This window comes from Clavelina lepadiformis, chromosome 3 (assembly GCF_947623445.1).
Source record: "Clavelina lepadiformis chromosome 3, kaClaLepa1.1, whole genome shotgun sequence".
Classification (NCBI taxonomy): domain Eukaryota; kingdom Metazoa; phylum Chordata; class Ascidiacea; order Aplousobranchia; family Clavelinidae; genus Clavelina; species Clavelina lepadiformis.
The window spans coordinates 20,946,835-20,967,579 of NC_135242.1; the positions used below are offsets into that span (position 1 = coordinate 20,946,835).

The 20,745-nt window shown below is 37.0% G+C and overlaps 5 protein-coding genes across 6 annotated transcripts; 1 reads left to right on the top strand and 4 right to left on the bottom strand.

Moving 5' to 3' along the window:
- Positions 1-317: 317 nt before the first annotated feature.
- LOC143450686 (putative ATP-dependent RNA helicase DDX43) lies at positions 318-6,295 on the bottom strand. 2 transcript variants are annotated; one of them, XM_076951332.1, is made up of 17 exons: positions 5,991-6,295; positions 5,681-5,797; positions 4,831-4,887; positions 4,683-4,738; positions 4,130-4,280; positions 3,948-3,984; positions 3,711-3,857; positions 3,378-3,531; positions 3,005-3,123; positions 2,757-2,867; positions 2,356-2,497; positions 1,999-2,187; positions 1,637-1,764; positions 1,387-1,496; positions 1,181-1,309; positions 930-1,027; positions 318-821 (listed from the first exon to the last, which is right to left on the bottom strand). In XM_076951332.1, the coding sequence occupies exons 1-17, from the start codon at positions 6,127-6,129 to the stop codon at positions 669-671; spliced, it is 2,037 nt and encodes a 678-aa protein (XP_076807447.1). In that variant the 5' UTR covers positions 6,130-6,295; the 3' UTR covers positions 318-668. The 2 variants fall into 2 exon arrangements, with proteins under 2 accessions (XP_076807447.1, XP_076807446.1); XM_076951331.1 differs by having other exon boundaries at positions 4,831-4,890.
- A 5,882-nt stretch (positions 6,296-12,177) lies between these two features.
- Positions 12,178-13,513, bottom strand: LOC143448428 (uncharacterized). The gene is made up of 3 exons (XM_076948177.1): positions 13,332-13,513; positions 12,954-13,100; positions 12,178-12,861 (listed from the first exon to the last, which is right to left on the bottom strand). Exons 1-3 carry the CDS (start codon positions 13,498-13,500, stop codon positions 12,710-12,712), a joined length of 468 nt encoding a protein of 155 aa, XP_076804292.1. The 5' UTR covers positions 13,501-13,513; the 3' UTR covers positions 12,178-12,709.
- A 2,096-nt stretch (positions 13,514-15,609) lies between these two features.
- On the bottom strand, positions 15,610-17,421 carry LOC143448426 (lens fiber membrane intrinsic protein-like). The gene is made up of 3 exons (XM_076948175.1): positions 16,670-17,421; positions 16,329-16,478; positions 15,610-16,213 (listed from the first exon to the last, which is right to left on the bottom strand). Exons 1-3 carry the CDS (start codon positions 16,836-16,838, stop codon positions 16,062-16,064), a joined length of 471 nt encoding a protein of 156 aa, XP_076804290.1. The 5' UTR covers positions 16,839-17,421; the 3' UTR covers positions 15,610-16,061.
- Positions 17,422-18,190: 769 nt separating this feature from the next.
- Positions 18,191-19,420, bottom strand: LOC143449387 (lens fiber membrane intrinsic protein-like). The gene is made up of 3 exons (XM_076949566.1): positions 19,125-19,420; positions 18,671-18,817; positions 18,191-18,397 (listed from the first exon to the last, which is right to left on the bottom strand). The coding sequence occupies exons 1-3, from the start codon at positions 19,288-19,290 to the stop codon at positions 18,246-18,248; spliced, it is 465 nt and encodes a 154-aa protein (XP_076805681.1). The 5' UTR covers positions 19,291-19,420; the 3' UTR covers positions 18,191-18,245.
- A 234-nt stretch (positions 19,421-19,654) lies between these two features.
- On the top strand, positions 19,655-20,547 carry LOC143448496 (uncharacterized; the record flags this gene model as incomplete). Its single annotated transcript, XM_076948266.1, has 2 exons — positions 19,655-20,127; positions 20,198-20,547. Coding segments are annotated over 2 exons (819 nt in total), but the record flags the coding sequence as incomplete, so codon positions are not given.
- Between the last annotated feature and the right edge of the window lie 198 nt (positions 20,548-20,745).

Genomic DNA, 20,745 nt, shown 5'->3' on the forward strand with positions numbered 1-20,745 from the left:
ATAAAGGGAACTTTGTAACGAATAAAGGAGTAGCGTTCTTAAATAACATAAAATAAACCATTCTCGGCTATAACCTAGCGACTCAGTCAGTTAACGCAATTATATTAGCTGCCTGGCCACGGCGAAATGTTGTTTGTTGAAAACAGCACTGAACGATTATTTCTGATGCCAATATTCGCGTTCGTATTGCGAAGTGCTTTTGTTGGGAAGATACATGGGAAAATCTGATTTTGTAAGCGCCCCCATTTTTTTGCAGCAAACGAAATTGAAAAAATTTAAAACTAATTGCCGAGGACTTGTAAAATACACATCGTAAGTAACTTTTTGTGGCTTTATCCGGCAAAGAAAAATCGGCAGCGTGAAAAATGCACAGTACGGTCACAGTCAAAATAATCGGAATCGGTCATAATAATCTTGCAACAAATACTGCAAACAATTACTAATTGTTTAAGTAGCACTAACTATCAGTTTATTGTGGGACGGGCAAGATCTGACTAAGAAGAGTACAACACTGAGTCAAAGTATTACACTAAGAACACTTGCTCCTGTCAAATCAGCTTTTTTCTCAACTAAAGGCAAGAAGAGGTTTACAGAGAAAGCGTGTAACAATAACCGAGGAAAGTTTTCCGAATGGCAGGCATTATGACAACTTAGCGGGCATTGTTTCATCACCACCTTCCTCGTCTTCCACCACCACGTGATCTTCCTCCACAAAAGTCCTGTCTGTTGCCACGGAAACCGCCGTTTCCTCTTTCTGCTCCTCTTCTCTGTTTCATCTTTCCGTACCTCTCCGCCATTTCATGGAGTTCTATCGGGACATCCTGAAAACGAGGATCAAACTCTCTTGCGGGTGATTTAAAAGAAATGAACCAATCATAAACCTTTAATGATTTTCATTTTCCCACTCAAGGGAGCGTTGTTATAGTTACCTGCTGAGCTTCTTCCAAAATATCTATGAGAGGTTTTGCCGAAGCCCAGTCGTTTCTTGTGAATAAAGATAGTGAGACGCCGGTTCTTCCAGCTCTACCTGCAAGTTTGTATGTTTAGCGAAAAGCAGCTACTGCATGCAGGTAAATACACATCGTTGCCTTTAGATATATCAAAGGCGCCTTTAAATACGGTCAACAAACAATTTCGATACGTTACTCAAACTCAAGTGGAAAAACAACTAAAATTTCACCTGTTCGCCCAACTCTATGAACATACTCCTCCGTATTTCGCGGGAAATCCATGTTGAAAACATGGGAGATATCTTTCACGTCCAAGCCACGGGAAGCTACGTCGGTTGCGATCAAAATTCGAACCTCCCCTGTAGACACAAGAGCCAATGAACAACATATCGTCATGAAATTGTTTGACCGACGTATCTGATGACGCAAAGCAAACCGGTTTTAAAATCTTCTAACGCTTGTTCTCTGTCGTACTGTTCCCTTCCGCCGTGAATTGATTGGCAGGCTATGTCACGAAGACAAAGATCTGACGCCACGTCGTCACACCTGTAAAAAATTCCACACATCATATAACTTTCTTTGTGCAAAAGTTGTTATTCGTCTGGTTTATGTAGCAGTACACATCAAAAGTGGGCGGAGTTAGCTGACAACCTTCAGAAGTTTATTGTTTGATTTTTCACACTTACGTCAATTTTCTTCCCACGAAAACAAGCACCTTGTCATTTGCTTCCATGTCATTAATGAACTCCAGAAGTCTGTGGCGCTTTTTCTCTTCATCAATAATCTCTATGATTTGTTGAACTGTGTGTGTGGCCTTTTAAGAGGAGGATAAATTTGTTCTGTTATCTTTTTCCACAAGTAGTGAAAATTAAGATTTCGTTTAAAGGTTCCAACCAATTAGGCTAATTGCTAGTAAGTAAAAAGATAACGCACCAGCGTGTCCTTAAATCTGATGCATCACAACCTTTAATAATAATCTTATAATTGTACAAGAATCACAGCTAGGCAACAAAGCAGCAATTGAACATTTACACTAAGCATTACTCACAGCTAAATCCAATGACCCCACATTAACCTGGAACGGGTTTGTGAGGTAACTGCGGGCAAGACGACGTACACCTGCTGGCCACGTAGCTGACGTCATTAGCGTTTGCCTGTCGGGGCGAATGTCAATCAAGATCTTCATAATTTGAGGTTCAAAACCAAGATCTAGCATTCTGTCGGCTTCATCAAGCACCTGAAACGAATGAGATGCACTTTTGTTTTTTAACAAGTCTTTTTAATGAGTTTTCTTTTCTGAGAGTAGTGATGCTCTGATCTCAAAAACAACAGTAACACGCAACAACACACAACAGCCTATCAAAGAGCACGGTTCTGTAAGGTGGATATTCAATTTCCGACTTACCAGGAAAGTGACACTTTTCAGACTTATCACTTCACAAGCAAGCAGATCATTGAAGCGTCCTGGTGTAGCCACGATAATCTCAACCCCACTCATCACCTGATTGATTTGCTTTCGACGATCTCCGCCACCATAAACACAAACGCTACAAAGCAAAACAAACTTTAATTTATCAGAAATTCATCTTCCTTGTTTGCCGTGTTTATTATTATCGTTATAGATTGGCGACGTTATTATCTATATACAACATACAGTAAATACATTTTATAAAACTTTTATTGCGTCATCTATTGTATGCATAAATAGTTTTTAAATACCCAAAAATCATTTCTCGTTTTGCAGCAATAAAATAAAGCTAAGTAACAATATCTTGCCTGTTCAAAGTGTATTTATTATTTGCTTACCATCTTATTCCATGGTAGGAATACTTCTTTATTTCTTGCTCTATCTGTAAGGCCAGTTCCCTTGTAGGGGTAAGCACAACTGCGCTGGGTCCTTCTCTTTTCTCACGTGGTCTTTGAAAAGAGGTTCATAGCCGATAACCTTAAACTCGCACAAATGCTTTCCTGCTTGCTAACAATTCCGCATATGTGTCTTTTAATGATCAAAATAACAAAAGCTATGAAGGTTCTTTCATGAGATGATAACTCACACTTTCTGCAGGTCAATATGGATGAATGCTGGGAGTAGGAACCCCAGGGTTTTTCCAGTTCCTGTTTGAGCAATGCCTATGACGTCATATCCACTTAATGCAATTGGCCACATCTGAGACTATAAACAATAGACTTTTGTTATTACTTGTAAACTTTAAAAACAAAAGTAAAAATTCTAAAGCTGAGATATGGGGAAGTCAGTATATCCAAGAACCAAAACCAGGCAAAATTTATTACTGTCGAATACGTATTTAAAATCTTTACACATACAAATATTGGCATCACTTATCTAATAAAGACAATAGGCTTTATTCTATTCTCATTATTTTGCTTGACCTATCAAGCATAACTAATAGATAAAAACACCTATACCTGTATGGGTGATGGCTTCTTAAAACCCTGCTTATATATTTCAGTGAGGATATCAGGGTAATGCTGAAATGCTTGCTCAAATGTCATCACGGGATTAAGTGGTGCTCGATTTTCCTCAGATAAATCAGACACTGAGACTTGAAAGTTGTTTTCCCTGTATAATATCCCAATGTTTGATGGATTAAAAAACAATACCTTGTATGATACTGTATTACCAAACACCATACATTTATTGCTCAGTCGATAAGTTGCAAAAGTCATGTCAAAGTGCACAGAGGGGAGACAAACTGTAAATAAAATATAAGCAGACATTAATGCAGTTCCCTTTCTCACCTCCATTGGTTGACTTCAGACTTTGTCATGTCGCTGATAATATCATCTTCGATGTAAAATTTTTTCAACACGTCTGGGAGGTTGGCCCATCTGGCTCTGGTTTGTTGTTCTGAGAGTTCATTTATTGCATCCCAGTCAATAAACCCGCTGAATTTGTGTTACAAAAACGTCATATAAAACGTGTAGTGAACAACAGTGAGAACAAATCGTGTATTAAGACAAACATGATCCACTTACTCTGGTGTAAGTCCATCATTTGTTTCAGGTCCATTTTCTAGCAATGCAATGTGAACACGACAATGATTTATTGTACTTACTTATTTACATATGATACCCAATTACCCATTCATTTACTGACAACTTTAAGGCTCTAGCTAATTATCTACTACCAAAATAAAAAAGAGAATTTTGTAGCTCACCTTTTACAACATTCTGTCTTGTACTGCCGATGCGCCTATCGTCAGTGCTATTTATTATATCTTCGATCAGTTTCTTGGCAAGTTCCCTTGCTTCAGGGGCACCATTTATTATTACTGGAACACTGCTGAAATCACCTCTGTCTTTGCAAACCTGTTAAAATTCGCCACAGTATATATCATAACGCAAGAACCTGCAGTCATGCCGGCTGAATATGTATCACCAAACTGTAACATTTTTGCCGTACAGTTTTTAAAACCATCAAAAAATTCAGCAAAAGCCTGTTTACTTTTCACTGAAGGGCCATTTAAATTTCAATTTCAAGAAGAAGAGATTTTGTGAGCCGATTTAATAATAGTTGCTTTTTCAAGGTACTTTAATAGGCATTTTGTTGGAATCAGTTTTAATCCAAGTTAAGTGAAGTTAACAAGCTTCCGCTGTACTTTACAATCTAGTTAAGTTTTTATTGCAAATCAGTAGAATCATGCAGGAAGTTTTTGAGATATACCAGTAGGATGGCATTATAATTGTGTTAAATTCAGGAAATTTAAAAACCTTGATGCTTGTAGCTGATTTTTCTTGAATTTCTTTGATTTTAGAGCCTCCCCTGCCTTTAAAAAAATATTTTTAAGCATTAAAGTACGTCACAAAAAATAAAAAAACAAATTAAATACATCTCTTTTTTTAATAGAAAAATATTTACCAATTATTCTTCCACAATCATTTGGATGAACAGTCATTTCCAACTTCTCACCAGAACCTGCTAAATGTACAAAATTCACATGATAATCCTGTAACTAATCTTTTTCGTAAATTATCCGATGAACTTAGTCAGCAATATTTTTGAATTTTTAAGCTTTCTTGTATAATTTTGAAAAACACTATCAAAAATAATTAATTACACCTTTTTCAGCAGCCACCTCCTTTGTTAAAATAGATGTTTGATTTTCTATTTACCATTTCTTTAACCTGAAGAGCTGTAACATTTTTCAATGTTCTTATTGACCACAAAACTTTCTGAATTTTTAAATTCATTGTGTAGCATAAAGTTTTCTTTATACTGTTGAATGTTGAAATTTATCATTCAAGTTTTCTACTTATCTTTCAGTGACCTTTTTAAATGCGTCCTAAACCCAAGATTCCATAAAACTTAGTATAAATACATCACTTTCCGCATGTCACCGCGGCAAATGTTTGATATTAGAGAAAACATTTGCTGTATTTGGATTCCAAAGTAATACACTTTTGTTGGTTGAAAGTTGAAATTTATGAAAGCATGGGTTGTGAAAACACAGCAAATGTTTATAGGGAAGCGAGAAATAAAAAATTAAAAAATCACTACTCTATTTCACATTACGGTATATTACGAAGAAAATGTGTATTCTTAACCTCTATCTATAAACTTTCTTTTTTGTTTAAAGAAGGAAAATGTTTAAAACATTTGCACCTTTTGATTATTAAAGATAAGTGAGTGAAAAAATAGCGACCCTACTTTGGTTATAATCAGCCGCTCCATAATTATGTAATGCTTGCACATAAAAGACGTAACTAACTTTTATTAAAATATTGTTGGGAATTTTCTTGAAAGCTTCTCCCATTACGGTAAGATCTGCTTTTTCTACTATCATCAGACCTACGTCCACGTCCAAAAGAAATGGTTTCAGGGACACCTGGAAACAAGAATATATGTAACAGGAATACTATATATAAATTATTTATATATAATATATATTTGGTGCTGCAGTAGAAGAATTATGTGAAGCATGAGGCCACCAACCAACAAAGTAAAGTCTTCATGAAATTTTAATTCATTTAAGTTTAAGTCAGTTCATTAATATTACTGGTAAATCAATGCTAAAATACCAGATTTCACGGAATTTGAGGGTTGATATTCATTGTAGTTTTCATCATGACGGTGGCAGCTTTTCGAAGTTGTTTTTGTTGTTGTTTGCTGTAGAGTGGGACTTCCCCAGTCTTCGTCGTCATCACTCCAATAACTCATGATAAAACTCTTTTATTTGATTAATCAGATTTACTTAGCAAAAATTAAAGTCCAAATTGTTCAACCTTGCCACTTTAGAATAAAATTAAAAGCACAGGTGTGTAAACCCAATCACATTTGCATAAGCAGGGCAGATGGAAAGCTTAAAAATAAAAAATGCAGTCTAGCAGTACATATAACAGGCTATGAGGCACAACATAACCTAAACGTTCAACTTCTGTAAAACAACGCGACTATGAAAGCTTCGAGTGTAGTGCAGAAGTGCAAAACTGAATGACGCCACAGTTTAATGGGCAGCAGGAATGCAGTATCTTACACAAATGCATTACATGGTTGTGTACTTCTGCACTAGACCCAAGAATTCATCATTGTCCAATTAAAAGTGTTTTGGTAGCCTATGAGAGAGAGAAAATTTTATTTCACTAATAGAAAAATAAACAAAATTTCAAAAATTAACAGCTGCTTGGTGTGGGGCGGCAAAATACCTTGCGGCCTTTGAACTTTGGCACCCAATGGTGTGATGGTATTGGTATAGTTTCACAATCTTTATCCCTGGACCAAGGAAAGTCTCTGCCCGACTTATGACTTTGCAAACTTGGCAATGGGTCCTCGCTGTTCGAGTCCCGATAACCGAGCAACTGGGAATCGAACTGAGCTTGCATTTTTACGAGCAGGTCATGCTAACTTTTCCATTCTTGAGCTGACAACTAAGCTTACTTGACAACTTTATACATATACCTGATACTCAACAGATCTCCTCTAGGATTATAACCAAAGAAGCCGGGTCCTACCAAGTTTTGCCTATTATACTTATTAGACCTAGTTTATAAGCTACTGCTCCAAATTATTACCAGTATCTTTTTGCACTTCTTTCACTTTTGCACTCCTATATTAGGATCGAGTAGCCTATTGTGGAATTATTAAGTAATAACTTCTGCTCAGTTACCTCATAATTCCTTCCAATTCAAGCCTTCAGGTGGTAGTGCAAAAGTACAAAATGTCTCTCTTTCCAAAGTGAGGCTGGTTTTATACTGTAATGTACCATTTATTTTAGTGCTAATATGACTGTGCCAATCTTTTATCTCAATAGTCAAGCACCATTGTATTTACATAAGGTCTTACATAGCATGTGTCCAGCTCCTGTCTCTCTTCACTTTACCACCTAATCTTTCTTTTAATTGAAATCCTATTGTGTTACACACAATGGTTAGCCTAGCATTTGTCCCTCTCCTCCAGTTAAAGGGGAAAAATAAACAATACAATCACACTTCAGTGGTTGGTGGTGAAGTCGCCCATCCACTATCTTTGTAGCCTTACACCTTTTTACTTGCAGGTATTAAGCTCCCACCTCGCTCGGGTTAAGCTACGTTTTGTCCTTAATTGCAGGTGACAATAGTTTTCTAACCTATTGTGCCATAACAATTAGCTGCGTTTTGCGCCTCCTGTTTCAAGCATTTTGTTTTTTCGTCAAAAGCGCGGTGGGGACGAAAATCTATCAGGAATGGTAAACAATACAATAACGATTACATTTTGCAGTAAGCAGTAAAGCTTAATGGTAATTATAATACAGCTACCTAGACTAATGTTTAATTTTCTATGAAGTCGCTGGCTCGCTAGGACATTGCCAGAATATTGTGCAAAACCAAGCCATGCTTTCTAGCAATTAGATGAACATGAAGTTGGTTACCGGCTCACCAGGTAAATCTATTAAGCGACTCATTTAAAACATGACTGCAGTTAGGCATATGAAGCCTATTCTGTAGCCTATTATTTTCATACTAATAACTTCATAATCATGTTCTTATTTAGGCTATTGTACTGCATCAAAGCAGCGGGGAAATCCCGAAGCTGATTCTTTGATGTCTGCTACGTTCACTTGAAGACGCTGTTTTCGTATCATTTGCTTCCAGGTATCGTGGGAAAACAATAAAAATAACTGCTACTTCTAATTTTTAATTTTATTTTAGTCTGCTTTAAACCTATTTTACATAATTTTTAACTTTCACATTATCTTGAGTATCTGTAGGCAAAACACAGACTTGTAATGAAATGATTGTTTGTCGTTCCTTAGCCTGTAAGGGCGACCACTTCAATTACAAAGTTTGTCTGTTGAATAGTTTATTGTCCTCGATAGTAAATGAGTCTCAGGTCGTTGTCTGCTTTTCTTAATCTTAGAATTAATTGGTTCCACGACATATGGCCGCGGGAAAGTGGCCGCGAACAAACTCACCGGGGTCAACTGAACGTGACGTAAATTGACCGCAGACAAACTGACTGTGACATAAACTGGCCGGCGATCAAATTAACCGTCAATAAATTGGCCGGCGATCAAATTAACCGACGACAAATTGGCCGTCAAAAGGTCAAAATTCTAATTCACTATCTAGTCACTATCCAGTATGTGTATTGCAGTCAAGGTTGCCACTCGTAGAGTTTTTTGGCCCCTTGTACGGTGACCCATATTCATAGATTTCTGATACTGATAAAACCGACACGTCCATGTTCGGGTGTTAAATGGCGAAGCCAGAACCAACAACAAAGTTGAAGGTCACCACAGTCTAATAAACAGGATGTTATCAATGCAACACCCAACCATTTGGAAATTTATAGAAGCTTTAAGGAAATTGCAGAACATAAACAAAAACAAGATTGAGGCGCTCTGTGCCCAAGGGCCTCCTGCCAAAAGGAGAAAATACAAGGATCTGGATGCGCGACTTCAAACCATCGTTGAAGATTTTGCAAACCGTGACATATTAGATTTTCTCAGAGGCATCGCCCACAACCTACAATTTGCGCAATAAACTTCCTTGTTTGTCAAATAACAGCTTGTGTAAATTTTAGTGCCCATATTATGTAGTGTCATATGTGTTTTGCAGTGAACGTCTTTTAATGTTGTTACTCGTATTTCTCGTATTTCCGGAAATATTTCTGTTTATTTCAATAAACGTTTCAATGTGTATTGAAATAAAAAACAATTTTGTTAAAAACAAAGGAAATAGTTACAAACAAATATTTACTTTACATATCATATACTACCGAGTTTAAAATTTTGACCTTTTGACGGCCAATTTGTCGCCGGTTAATTTGATCGCCGGCCAATTTATCGACGGTTAATTTGATCGCCGGCCAGTTTATGTCACAGTCAGTTTGTCTGCGGTCAATTTACGTCACGTTCAGTTGACCCCGGTGAGTTTGTTCGCGGCCACTTTCCCGCGGCCATATGTCGTGCTCCCGAATTAATTGTACACCTCGACAATTTTATATTCTGATTATATTGAAGCTTCATTGAACGAATAAATCAAGATAGAACATTGTGACAGCAACAGCATACAGACATGTTGCGGCGTTGAACGTACGACTGATAAGTGATGACTCGTAATGCACGCACAGTAACAGGGAAGCAATCGATTACGTCACGCGGTGTTATGCTTCACTGATTCAATAGATGAGAATTGTAAGTCTTACACAATCTGTATATTACCTTTGGTTATTATCACAATATTATCACAGACTGATAAGTAGCTTGGGAAGATAACGAGATATTATACTGTTTTGTTTACGGAAATCGCTTTCATGAAACGTGATATAACAATGCTGACGAGCTTCTGGTTTTGCAAATCTGCTCAAAGAAGCTAAAGCATTGTGTGTCAAATGACATCCTATTTCCTGCTCATTGTTTTTGTTTTTGATTGAATATTGTATCGCCTAGTCATTACTTCGTGTTCATCGTTTTAAAGTCGTGACATAAAAATTGTGCATGCCTATGTTACGTGAGTTAGTCACAGTTATTCAATTCAATTCGTGTATTAAGAATATAGCAACAGCAGCTTTTTGCTGTTGCTGCTGTGCCAATGTTTTATCTAAATGTATTCGTTCAAAGAAGCATCAATATAAACAGAATATACAGTTGTCATTCTTGTGAAAACTACTGTTGAATTCAGTTTGAAGAAGATCAGTGTTAAGTTAGACAACTTTGTTGTCACCTTCACAAGACAATAATTCGTTAAGGTGAACAATTAAGACTGCGGGTGAGAAAAGCAGACAACGACCTTATGAGAATCAAATATCATCGACCGCAATAAACAATTCAGCTAACAAACATTGTAGTGAAGTGGTTCAACCTTACAGGTTAAGGTAGAATATAGGCCTACAACCAATGTTCCCTCTAAGCTGCGCGCGTGCGCAAATGCGCACTGCTGTCACGGTCTTCGCGCACAGAAAAACTGTGCTGCGCACAAGAAAAAAATCCAACCTGAATTGAAAATAAACGCATAATAATGGCCACAGTGCGCACTGCGCACGTCTGATGTTGCTCACAGAGTCACAGTGGACCAAGGGACTGCTCAGGGAGTTAGTGTGCTTGCTCACACTTGTGAAAAATTAGAGGGAACATTGCCTACAACCATTCCATTACAAGCTTTTCAGCATAAATCAAATGGTAATAAATTTGCCAGTTATAAATGCGTTTACGCTGTCACCGTAGATAAGTTAAAGCTAGATGTGGTATGTTGCTCTATATTTTATGACAGAACGATAAAACTTACTCATTGGATATCCATTCTACAGAAATATTTCACATCGCTGTTTTCAACTCCCGTTTTTTGGCATTGTGGAAAACAAGCAATAGGATGTTTCAAAGGTTTACCGACATTTAATCACGCGACTGTTAATCACGCAGAGTATTAAACACGCAGTCATTTCAACCCTTGGACATTTTATCACCAGACAAATCATCACGTGGACATTTAAACACATCGATATTTAATCACTTTACTGAAAAGATTCATTTAATTATAACACCCAATTTAACAAAGTTGTGTTCAAAATGTCACAGTCTCTGAAAATTGCACTGCAATTTATTTATTTACTGTGAATACGTAAGCAAGTGTGTTTCAGAATGGAGCGTTTTTTTTCGAACGCAAAAGTTGATTCGAAGGCAGCATGTTGCAGTAACATTTAGTAAATTGCAGGCAGTTGGAAGCAGCAAATATCCTAACATGAGTGGAGACAGTTACCTTTGGAGTTACGTCAAAAGGAAAACCCTTGATAGGCCTAATTCATAAACAACATGAATTAGTTAAACATCGAAAACATGCAAGCGGGAATATTCAGTGGCTTTGCAAATTTTACCAGAGCAGTAAATGTCAAGCAAGGTTAACGACCAGAAACAATGAGATTGTAAGCAACTGCAATCCTGAGCACAACAATTCTGGTAACAAAAAAAATGTTTTAGCACGCCAAGCCGTTGTTGAAATGAAAGATAAAATGCGTGAGATATCGGCTACTACAAGTGCAGTCATTGCCTCAGTAATCACTCAGCTTGAACCAGCTGTGCTAATGGGATTACCGAGGAAACGGACTTTAAATAGGAAGCGTCAGAAGTTGCAAAACGATTTGGGGCAACTCTGCCTCCACTTCCAAGAGATATGACAGAGATAAAAAGTAAAGAAATGTTAAAAACGCAGCTTTTATCGCACGCAGCAAATAAAAAAATATATAACTATTTTTAGCATAATATTTTTTGAATCAACAAATATAATAGTAGTTTATTACAATAACTGCCGGAGACAACCACCACTAAACGGCAGACATCATGTTTTGAAACAGCCTGTTCAGTTATGTATAGCCTAGGATACCTCCTGATGGCCTTTGCTATGTCGTGATGTCGTCATGTAATTAACGGGAAGGGTCTATAATTGTTATGTTATTAATATTTCAAGTATACCGACATTTTTAAAGCTGTTATGTTATGTCATAAAAAACTTGTAGAAATCTATATGTTGACTTATTGAAATGCCTAATTTTACGTAGGCTAACAAACTTTTTTGGCATTTTGCGCAAATTGACAAACATTTTGCATTGATAGGCTTACTTGTTTAGATTTTGTTGCTGTTTGCGTGTTATTTTGCTGTATAATCGGTTTAATTTGGCTTATGTTAACCTATCACAACTAAATGCCCAGCTATTGTAAATCCAAAATCTTTATTTTGCTTAAATAAAAGCCTTAAAAGGCATCCCTTGTCCTACAAATAATATTTTGCGTAGCTACAAGCGGTTGTAGTAAAAATGTGTTCTTCTTTTCGATAAGCTTGGGAATTAAGGTAACCGAAGCCAAATGTAGGTATTTCATACCATTTAAAAATTCCAACTGGAGAAAATATACAGTAATAATCGATCGTATTTAAATATTAGTATTTAAATACAGTAAATAAAATCATGTTATAGTACTTCATCTGCAAGCCTGTAGTGGGGCTACTTAAAAAATGAAACTGAAAATATTTGAAAACTTAGCCTATTGCAACAATTGATGTCACATTACGACATAGGAACTAGCTTATTATTAAACAACTAGTAGAAGCTCATGGTCAATTAGCTTGTGTAACTTTTAAACATATAGCCTGCCATATAGTTTTACCCATATTATAGTTAGTGTTTTAAGCTGCATCAATTGAGCTAAACTGTATCAAGCGCTGCGATAAAGTATGCAAACTAATTTCCGGGCATGCAAAGAAAAGTGTGATCATAGGAAAACAACAGCACAGTAAACGCGAGTAAACCAGCTCATAAGAATAGTCTTCCTTTAAATAAGTTTCACTGAAATGAAGCCTGAGATGCTTGCAACCAGAGCCAGGCCACCTGTGATCCAAGCCAAAATGAAACTAGAACCGTAATGATCGGCTGGTGCTTTGGTCATATCCGTAAGTACACTGATCGCTAATACGGCACATATTCCTGGAAAAAGTTATTTTGCTTTGTTTTTGAGAAGCAACTTTTTTGCATAAAACGGAGCAATTTAAAATTGTTTTAAACGGGCAATATGTCACCTCCTATCAATTGAAAGTATGCTGCAATTAACCCGGCATTCTTCCCAGGATTTAGTCGAAAACGAATCATGGCAAGATTTCCAATAAAGACCAAAATTAACGCAGTTATAAGAAAGATTTCAACAGTAGTCAGGTCAGAAGATGTATCTGACAAAAGCAGTACAGCGTTAAACTTACTAAAATATTTCTTGTATAATTACATCAGCCTTAGTTTGCAGCAAACTTCAGTCAATGCAAATCCAAATAAGTATAAACCATAAACAAACATTTTATTCTTAAACTTACAACTCTTTTATATGATGTTTAATCTACTGCAAATTATCTTACGCCATAAAATTTTATTGATCTTCCGACTATCAAGTTTTACTAATTTTTTACCTGTAAAATCTTCACAACCGGAGCCAAAGCAACCCACAAACAGTCTAATTGTGTTCAAGCCCTTTGCGTATAGCCACGTGTTCACGGCTATCGAGGTTACGCCCGTACATAATGCTAGCGAACCGCAAGCAATACTGACATATTGAAACAATTGCACTAAAGATACCATGTTTGTACGTCAGCTACCTGAATAAAATCACAGAGTTACATATCTGCCAGTTTTGGGAGCAAATGTCGAGTTCCTTTTTATAGAATTTCAATTTTTTAACCTTAAAAAACGTTCAAGCTGCCAGCATAATAACTGCAACTTTCTACCACTGATTCCTTAGTCGCCTATTTTACTTTGTTTCTAAAAGCTTGCAGCCAATGCGGAAGTGAACAAGTTTTAATAAAAGTTGTTGACTTGATAAGAAAACACTCTGCGTGTTACTTTATCAGTCTTTATTGTAACTGATACGTAAATTAGACCGGAATTATTTTTAGAAGTATACCGACCCGGTCGATTTGAAACCTTATTGAATCAAAAAGTTTAGAAAATGTTTCTGTAAGTTCTGCATACATCCAGACTATACATACACACCTGTACCACACACGCATGCGCCTTACGCGATGACTTAATTAATCTGAGTTAGATTTAAATATGCTACTTTGTAAAGTTAAATAGTAAAGAAAGGGCGTTTATCAGTATTTTGCGACTATCAAAAGTTAGACCTTTAATTCGAAAAGATGTAGACCAATTTCTCAAAGATCATGCTTGTTGTCCTCTAATATTACTAGCTGGGACTGGTCGCCTAATATTGTTCGCTTGCGTTAGTACGTTCGGACAATGTATACAGCAAAATTCCGGAAATGTTTGTTGTTTAACAATAAGGACTGCGCAATCCACTTTCGTCGCAATTGTCTTTTTTTGAATATGCTGTATACACTTTCGGGTGCTGCATAAGAAATTCATCGTCATTATCAATTAGTGCAGACCGCATATGTTTTCACATTGAAACCAGTTTAATTCATGAATATGAACGAGTGTTATAGAGTGTCATATAAAATTTCCTACCCACCTTCTTACTTCTAAAAGCCACAGCGTGACTTCTTAACTGTCATATTTTTTTTGAAATACTGCACGTCATTAAAGTTTTTTCTTTGTTTTGCGGGGAACTTTCTTGTGTGATCGAGTCGTCCCTAAGCTTTTGCATCATCCATACATGGAAGTGACACAAGTATACGCAATAATCGGGTCCAAAATAGGGAACAAAAAATAAGGACTTTTTTTACTGCAAGCGATTAAGCGTAATTACGGTTAAATTGTTTACCGCAATCCATAAAATATAAGCCTAGCTAAATACATTCTAGACTCTAGAGCCCTGATGCGCCGGTACGCGCAAGAGCTTCGTTGCGGTCGCAAGGTGGTTGCCGGTAAGATTTTTAAAATTCGGGGCGGGTACTCGCAAGTTGACAATTGTTGCCGCGTGGCGGGCGCTGGTGTCCGTATTAGAATCATTATAGGTTTTAGTTATAACATGAGTGGGTTAACTTTTGTTAAATACAATGACATCGGTTACTTTTTGTTTATTTCACAATAACGAAACCACGAAATTAAATAAGGCCAAACGTTGTCTCCTTCCTTTTATTACGTAGTGACAGATTTGTAGCCTAATCACAAAAATTATAATTAAAGAAAGAGCAACAAAGACCGAGTCTAAACACAAGCATGCAGTTGTTGGTGCTAAAGGTTGGACGTTGTCTCTCTCCTTTTGCGGGCTGAAACAATGCCCGGGTAGGGCTCTAATACACACGTTACTTCAAGTTAATTGCCTGTCTGCAAAGTATGATAAAGCTATAGGCCTACAGATGTTGGCTTGCTGTCGCCGTGTTTCTGCTTCGCTTTATTTCTGATGAGTATGTTATTTCAAATGCAATTTATGCAATTGTTACGAACTTTTGTTCCCCAGGTATTGCGTAGCTGATTAGCGTGTTTTCAGTGAAGCGTTTTTACCAATTAGCACCATTTGCGTGTTTGTTCTTAAATATTTTAATTACTTGATTTGGCACCCTCCTTAAATATAAAAGGTTGTGCGCTTTTTGAGGAGGGGTGAGTCGGGTCTGAGTCGGCGTCTGGCTGAGACCAATTAAATGTGGCTTTTCGAAGATCAAGTTTGTTTTATTAGCGTGGTAACGCTACACAGTCTCACAGTTGAAGGTTACTCACAGTTACTCGCAGTTAAAGGTGTTGCAGTTCACCGTAAACGTGAAATTAGGCCTGGCTATATGAACGAGAAAATAGTCGTTACACAATTACTTTATTACTATATACAGTATCCATATTACAAACAGGATAGGTCACGGTATAGTATAGCTGTGCTATGGCCATCTGGTAATATTACATGCATACCTATAGGCTGTATAGCAATATTGAAATAAATGACGCACTTGCCTTCGTAAATATTGTGGAATTTTGGCACAAAAATTTTTTGGTGTTAAACAGCAATTAACAACATATGTAACCCGAGACGTACGTGATATATTAGCCCATGTAAAAACTTTACCCTGGGCTGCGGCCTGCATAAGCTAATATAACTTTAACCGGCAGAAACGCATTGGAACTAGGCTATAGAACAGATTACCGGTACAAGAAATCATAATGAAAAGTAACATGCATTAACAACAATAAAATAAAAATATAATTTTCAAATTAAATATCTATAAAACAAGGTACGAAAAGAGATGTTGGATTTAAGCGAGTCTTAAAGAAGCACAACCTATGCCACTTGCAAGTAAAGCAAAAACGCTGGTAATCCAAGCCAAGACGAAGCCAGTGCTATATTTTTCATCGAGTGAACTCGACTTTCCGGCGTATATAGAAATACTCATTATTGCCAATATACCTAAAAAAAGATTGTGTAGATCACTCAAGTTATAAAAGCTACATTAACAATAATGTTTCCAAATAACACAGCTCAAACTATAGCCTACGTGACGTGTGCAACAATCGCACCATACCTCCGAATAGTAGCAGAGCAATAGCAGTTTGTTGAACCTGTTTCTGCTGGTATTTAAACTTGAAAACAGTCATGGCGATATTTCCAGCAAAAATCGCAAACACACTTATAACGAGAAAAGCTCTGGTTGCCATCAACCAGGCAGGAGGGTCTAAAACATAATGAAAATTGTTAGATTTGTGATCTTTCGATTGCTAGTTCTTGTTCAATGACCTATAAAGCTATTAACATATAAGGCAAATGATAATAAACCAAAAAATCATATCACCATATCAGACCATATCCTAATTAATAAACCAAAAACTAAAAAAAAGTTTTTTCTAGATTATTAGGAGTTCTTACCCGAAATATTCAAGCAAACAGTGTGAGCACACATTTTAAACAAACCAACACTGACAATGCCAACATTTACCCAATTGTTTGCAGCCAGTGAGCTTATTCCTGTGATAAGCGCCAGCCATCCAAAAACCAGCACGCCGGTAACTTGTAGCTGTGATGCATAAACAGCCATGGTGTTTTTCCTACTCAATTTGCAAAGCCTACCTAGATAAAATGCTAAAACATTTATAATGAATTGTTTACAGAAATCTGCATTTGTTGACGTGTCGGAATTTTTTTAGTACCTCTATTCCTCCAACTGCTTATCCAGTATAGGCAAAGTGCTTTATAGTGAATAAAAAAGTAAACTAATAATTAAGGCAAACTAAATAAAGTTCATCAACTCTAAAAGAAACTTATAACATAAAATCTGCTATGTAAGGTTATGTGTCCAAACTTAGGAAGCTAAAGGCCAGGTTACTGTAGCTCGCGCTACTAAGTTTTTTATAAATATTGATCAATGGAGATGGCATTGGTCACTCTGACACTTAGAACATCTGAGTTGTTTTCCATCTGTGTGGAAGTTGGTCAGCCAACTGCTAACTATTGTTAAACTTTACAGGGCATTGCAACACCATAAACAATTGTCTGACGTTGACTGACAAATGAGGCTAAATGGAATTGCAACCGATAGGCCTACACTATTGTGAATGTGCTCTCTTTTCCTGGAAACTTTTGGCAAAACATTTACGCCAACCACTCAATCTATTGGACTAAAAAAGTTTCGTTACTAACTCGTGCTATATGTTGAGAATGAATGTGTTGAAGAAACTTTCTCTTGCTATTGTTTTTATTGTAATCAAAGACATCGGCTTTGTTTTCTTTCTAGTCAGCATCGTAACAAACAGATGCGTGAGGTTGAAGAGAAAAAATAGTGGCTAGTTAAAACACGTTTGACAATGGAAAGCATATTGATTACATGCTGCGGTTTACTACAGTGTTTCTAGGAACTCTAACGTCCATTAAGCTTCAAAAGGAATGCTCAATCTGTCCGTTGTGCTTATACGGTGTCATTCAAGGCTTGAAGCAAATTAGCTTGTGACATTATGTTTTACCCCGTTCTGGTATTAACACTTTGGTATATGGCTTTGACGAGCTCTAAATCGAGTGCTTGGATTTTCGCTTGAATTAACTGTTACGTATTTTACCAGTTTTGGAATAATTTTGCTTGCACGCCCAGCCAGCACTAGGTGGCGGGTATATTTGCACCGCTCACCTTGTCATTTCGGATGAATTCTTTCAAATCTTGTTTGCAATGTTTTAATTTTTTAGGATGGCGCAATTATACGAACTGATTAAACCACGTATAGTAATATTGCTACGTTAACAGCAACCGCTTAATCGTATGCACTTTTTCATAGATCAGCTACAAACACATAATGTAGAATAGAAAATAGTTGTTCTATAGCAACGAAACATTAAGTAAAAGTGGCCATCTCAAACGAAAAATAAAACAAACAATGATGCACAATTATAACGAGAAGCTCCATATATTGACAATATGAGTCAAACTTTTTTATTGTTTGAAAACTTGTTTAGTTCAAGCGTGTTTCAATGAAGCAAAGCCTAAGATGCTTGCAAGCAGAGCCAAACCACAGGTAACCCAAGCCAAGATGAAGCCAGAGCCATAATAATCAGCTGGTAGATCCACTTTTCCAGTGTAAATGGCTGTTGCTATTATTGCTAGGGCACCTAAAAATATAGAAATCGTTTCAAAAAGAATGCGTGAAAAAAACTATAAATAGGAATAATTCTACGCCGTAATGAAATGCAAGAGTTAGGATATGGTGAAGTATAAATAAAGCTGGAATATTTCCACAAAATATACGGGGGAAAAAATGAAATTTGGACTCAATTCACCTATTTCACTTTGACGTGATGTTGTCGTTGAAATTAACGCTCAACATACGCAGCCCGATCCACGGTTTAAACTATAAGCAGTTTAAAAACGCAACAAACCATTACCTCCTAACAGTAGCAAGACAGCAGCAATTTGTCCGACACGTTTCTGGCATTTAACCCGGAAAGCAATCATGGCGATGTTTCCAGCAAAAATCGAGATTACGCCCATTATGAGGAACGCCCTGGTGGCCATCAGAAAGCTGGGCGGGTCTAAAACAATAATAGTTTCCTTTCTTTTGTAATTTTTTTTATGGCAACGTTATCAAATGATTATGCGTATAGGGCTAGTGGCATTGCAACGGCAATCTATATTGTATTTTACTTATACAACGATTAGGGTTTAAATGTAAAGCATAGCGGATAAGTTTAGTTAGGGATGCAGAATGCCATCTTCAAAAGAAGTGCAGAACTCCATCAAAGTAATAAGCTCTTGTATCTTTCCCATACATAACTACATACGGTCTTGGTAGTGCGTTAACTGCCAGATGAGTTAACATCAGTTATTTTAACGCCTTACCGGAAATATAAAAGCAAACAGTGGGAAGGCAAGTCTTGAACAGGCCACTGCGGCCAAAAAGACCTTGATCTACCCAAGTATGTACGGCCAGAGAGGCTATTCCCAGAGACATTGCCACCCATCCACAAACCATGCTGGATATTCGAAGCGTCGTTGCGAGAGCCATGGTGGATTTTTTAAATACAAGAAACCTATGCAAGATAATAAAATTTGTTTTTACCTATATTTGAAGATAGGTTAGGCCTACGCGTTAAGAACCTTCAGTCTTTTTATTGGTTTTCAATTGCGTGAAGTTCGTTGCGAATAGTACAATGCGATGGTATACAGCACTGCTCTATGCAGCGCTATAACACCTTATCACGTAAGTCCTGACTTTGCGATTAATTCTAACTCATCACTGAAGTACTCGACATAACACCACTATTTACAACGGTTTCAATCGATCAAGAGTTTCTCACAAATGAACCGCTGATAACTCTCACAGCAAATGATATATAAAACAGCCCTATGCAGTTCCGCAAACATGGTAAACACCGGACGTACAAATGAATACTGGTTACAAAATGCCTCTAGTTGGATTAGGTACATTTCGTCTTCGTGAGAAAACCTATGAGACCATAAAACTAGCTCTTAAACTGGGCTATAAGCTCTTCGACACGGCGCAAAGTTACAGCGGTGAAACACGACTGATGGATTTTGAAATTTCTGTTTTGGTTTTGGTTTTGGTGCATGCTTTTATACCAGAGGAGCACTGTGGACCATATGATAAAACTTGCAAATCAAGTCCCTGGATATGCTGGCGAGCTCTTGAGGAGTTACAGTTAAAAGGCTTGATCAGGAGTATTGGTGTAAGCAATATTGATTCAGACACTCTTAAGTTTCTTGTAGGACATTTTAGCAAAAGCAGTGTGAGCGTTGTTCAAAACTGGTTTGATCCCTTTCACCAAGACAGAGCAGTGAGAGAAACATGCCAAGAAAATAACATTACCTACATGGGTTATAGGTGAGATAATACTTTTTAAATAATCACGGTATTTATAAGTTGCGCTTAAGTAAAAAGAGTTATTTTGCAGCTCACTTGGAACACTCTGGATAGAAATAGAAGGTGGCTATGACGTAAACCCGGTCTTGGAACGTAAGGATGTTGTTGAAAGTGCAATGTATTCGCTTTTGCCCACAACATCAGCAGTGCTGCGCTGGGCTATTTCACGTAACGTGGTGGTCATACCAAGTACAACTAATGAAGACCATCTGCAAAAGAATCTTGAAACACGAAAGCAAAATGTGGATTCTTACTCGTCCCAATTAATTGACTCTTTAGATGGTTTGTTGGGTGACCCAGAAAAAGAAGACTGGGCGAAGCCAAGTATATCTTTTGAGAAACAAAGAAAAGTAAAACAATCCAAAGATGAGCTGTAGACTTGCAAGCTTAAATACCTCAAAACCGGTACCTTTTACCGGAAGAAACTTCTCTTGATCACTTGAGTCATTTTTGAAAACATACTTGTTAAAATTATAAAATAATCACGTGAAAAGTGCCGGAACTGACTAACGTTTCTTGAAACAAGTAATTCCAAAATAAATAAATTAATAAATATTTGAAATAAAGTACCGACGGTAC

Bases quoted from the DNA above. Each gene is read 5' to 3' on its own strand.
- LOC143450686 (XM_076951331.1), bottom strand. From the start codon at position 6,129: ATGAGTTATTGGAGTGATGACGACGAAGACTGGGGAAGTCCCACTCTA. The intron at 2,498-2,756 runs GTAAGCAAATAA...TTTGCTTTGTAG, and splicing joins TCCTACCATGGAATAAGATG to CGTTTGTGTTTATGGTGGCG. The intron at 1,765-1,998 runs GTGAGTAATGCT...TCCTCTTAAAAG, and splicing joins TGGGGTCATTGGATTTAGCT to GCCACACACACAGTTCAACA.
- LOC143449387 (XM_076949566.1), bottom strand. From the start codon at position 19,290: ATGGCTCTCGCAACGACGCTTCGAATATCCAGCATGGTTTGTGGATGG. The intron at 18,818-19,124 runs GTAAGGCGTTAA...TTATTGTTTTAG, and splicing joins TGTTTGCTTTTATATTTCCG to ACCCGCCCAGCTTTCTGATG. The intron at 18,398-18,670 runs GTAATGGTTTGT...CTATATTTTTAG, and splicing joins TGTCTTGCTACTGTTAGGAG to GTGCCCTAGCAATAATAGCA.
- LOC143448428 (XM_076948177.1), bottom strand. From the start codon at position 13,500: ATGGTATCTTTAGTGCAATTGTTTCAATATGTCAGTATTGCTTGCGGT. The intron at 13,101-13,331 runs GTAAAAAATTAG...TGCTTTTGTCAG, and splicing joins CGGTTGTGAAGATTTTACAG to ATACATCTTCTGACCTGACT. The intron at 12,862-12,953 runs GTGACATATTGC...AACTTTTTCCAG, and splicing joins ATACTTTCAATTGATAGGAG to GAATATGTGCCGTATTAGCG.
- LOC143448426 (XM_076948175.1), bottom strand. From the start codon at position 16,838: ATGGCTGTTTATGCATCACAGCTACAAGTTACCGGCGTGCTGGTTTTT. The intron at 16,479-16,669 runs GTAAGAACTCCT...ATTATGTTTTAG, and splicing joins TGTTTGCTTGAATATTTCGG to ACCCTCCTGCCTGGTTGATG. The intron at 16,214-16,328 runs GTATGGTGCGAT...ATCTTTTTTTAG, and splicing joins TGCTCTGCTACTATTCGGAG to GTATATTGGCAATAATGAGT.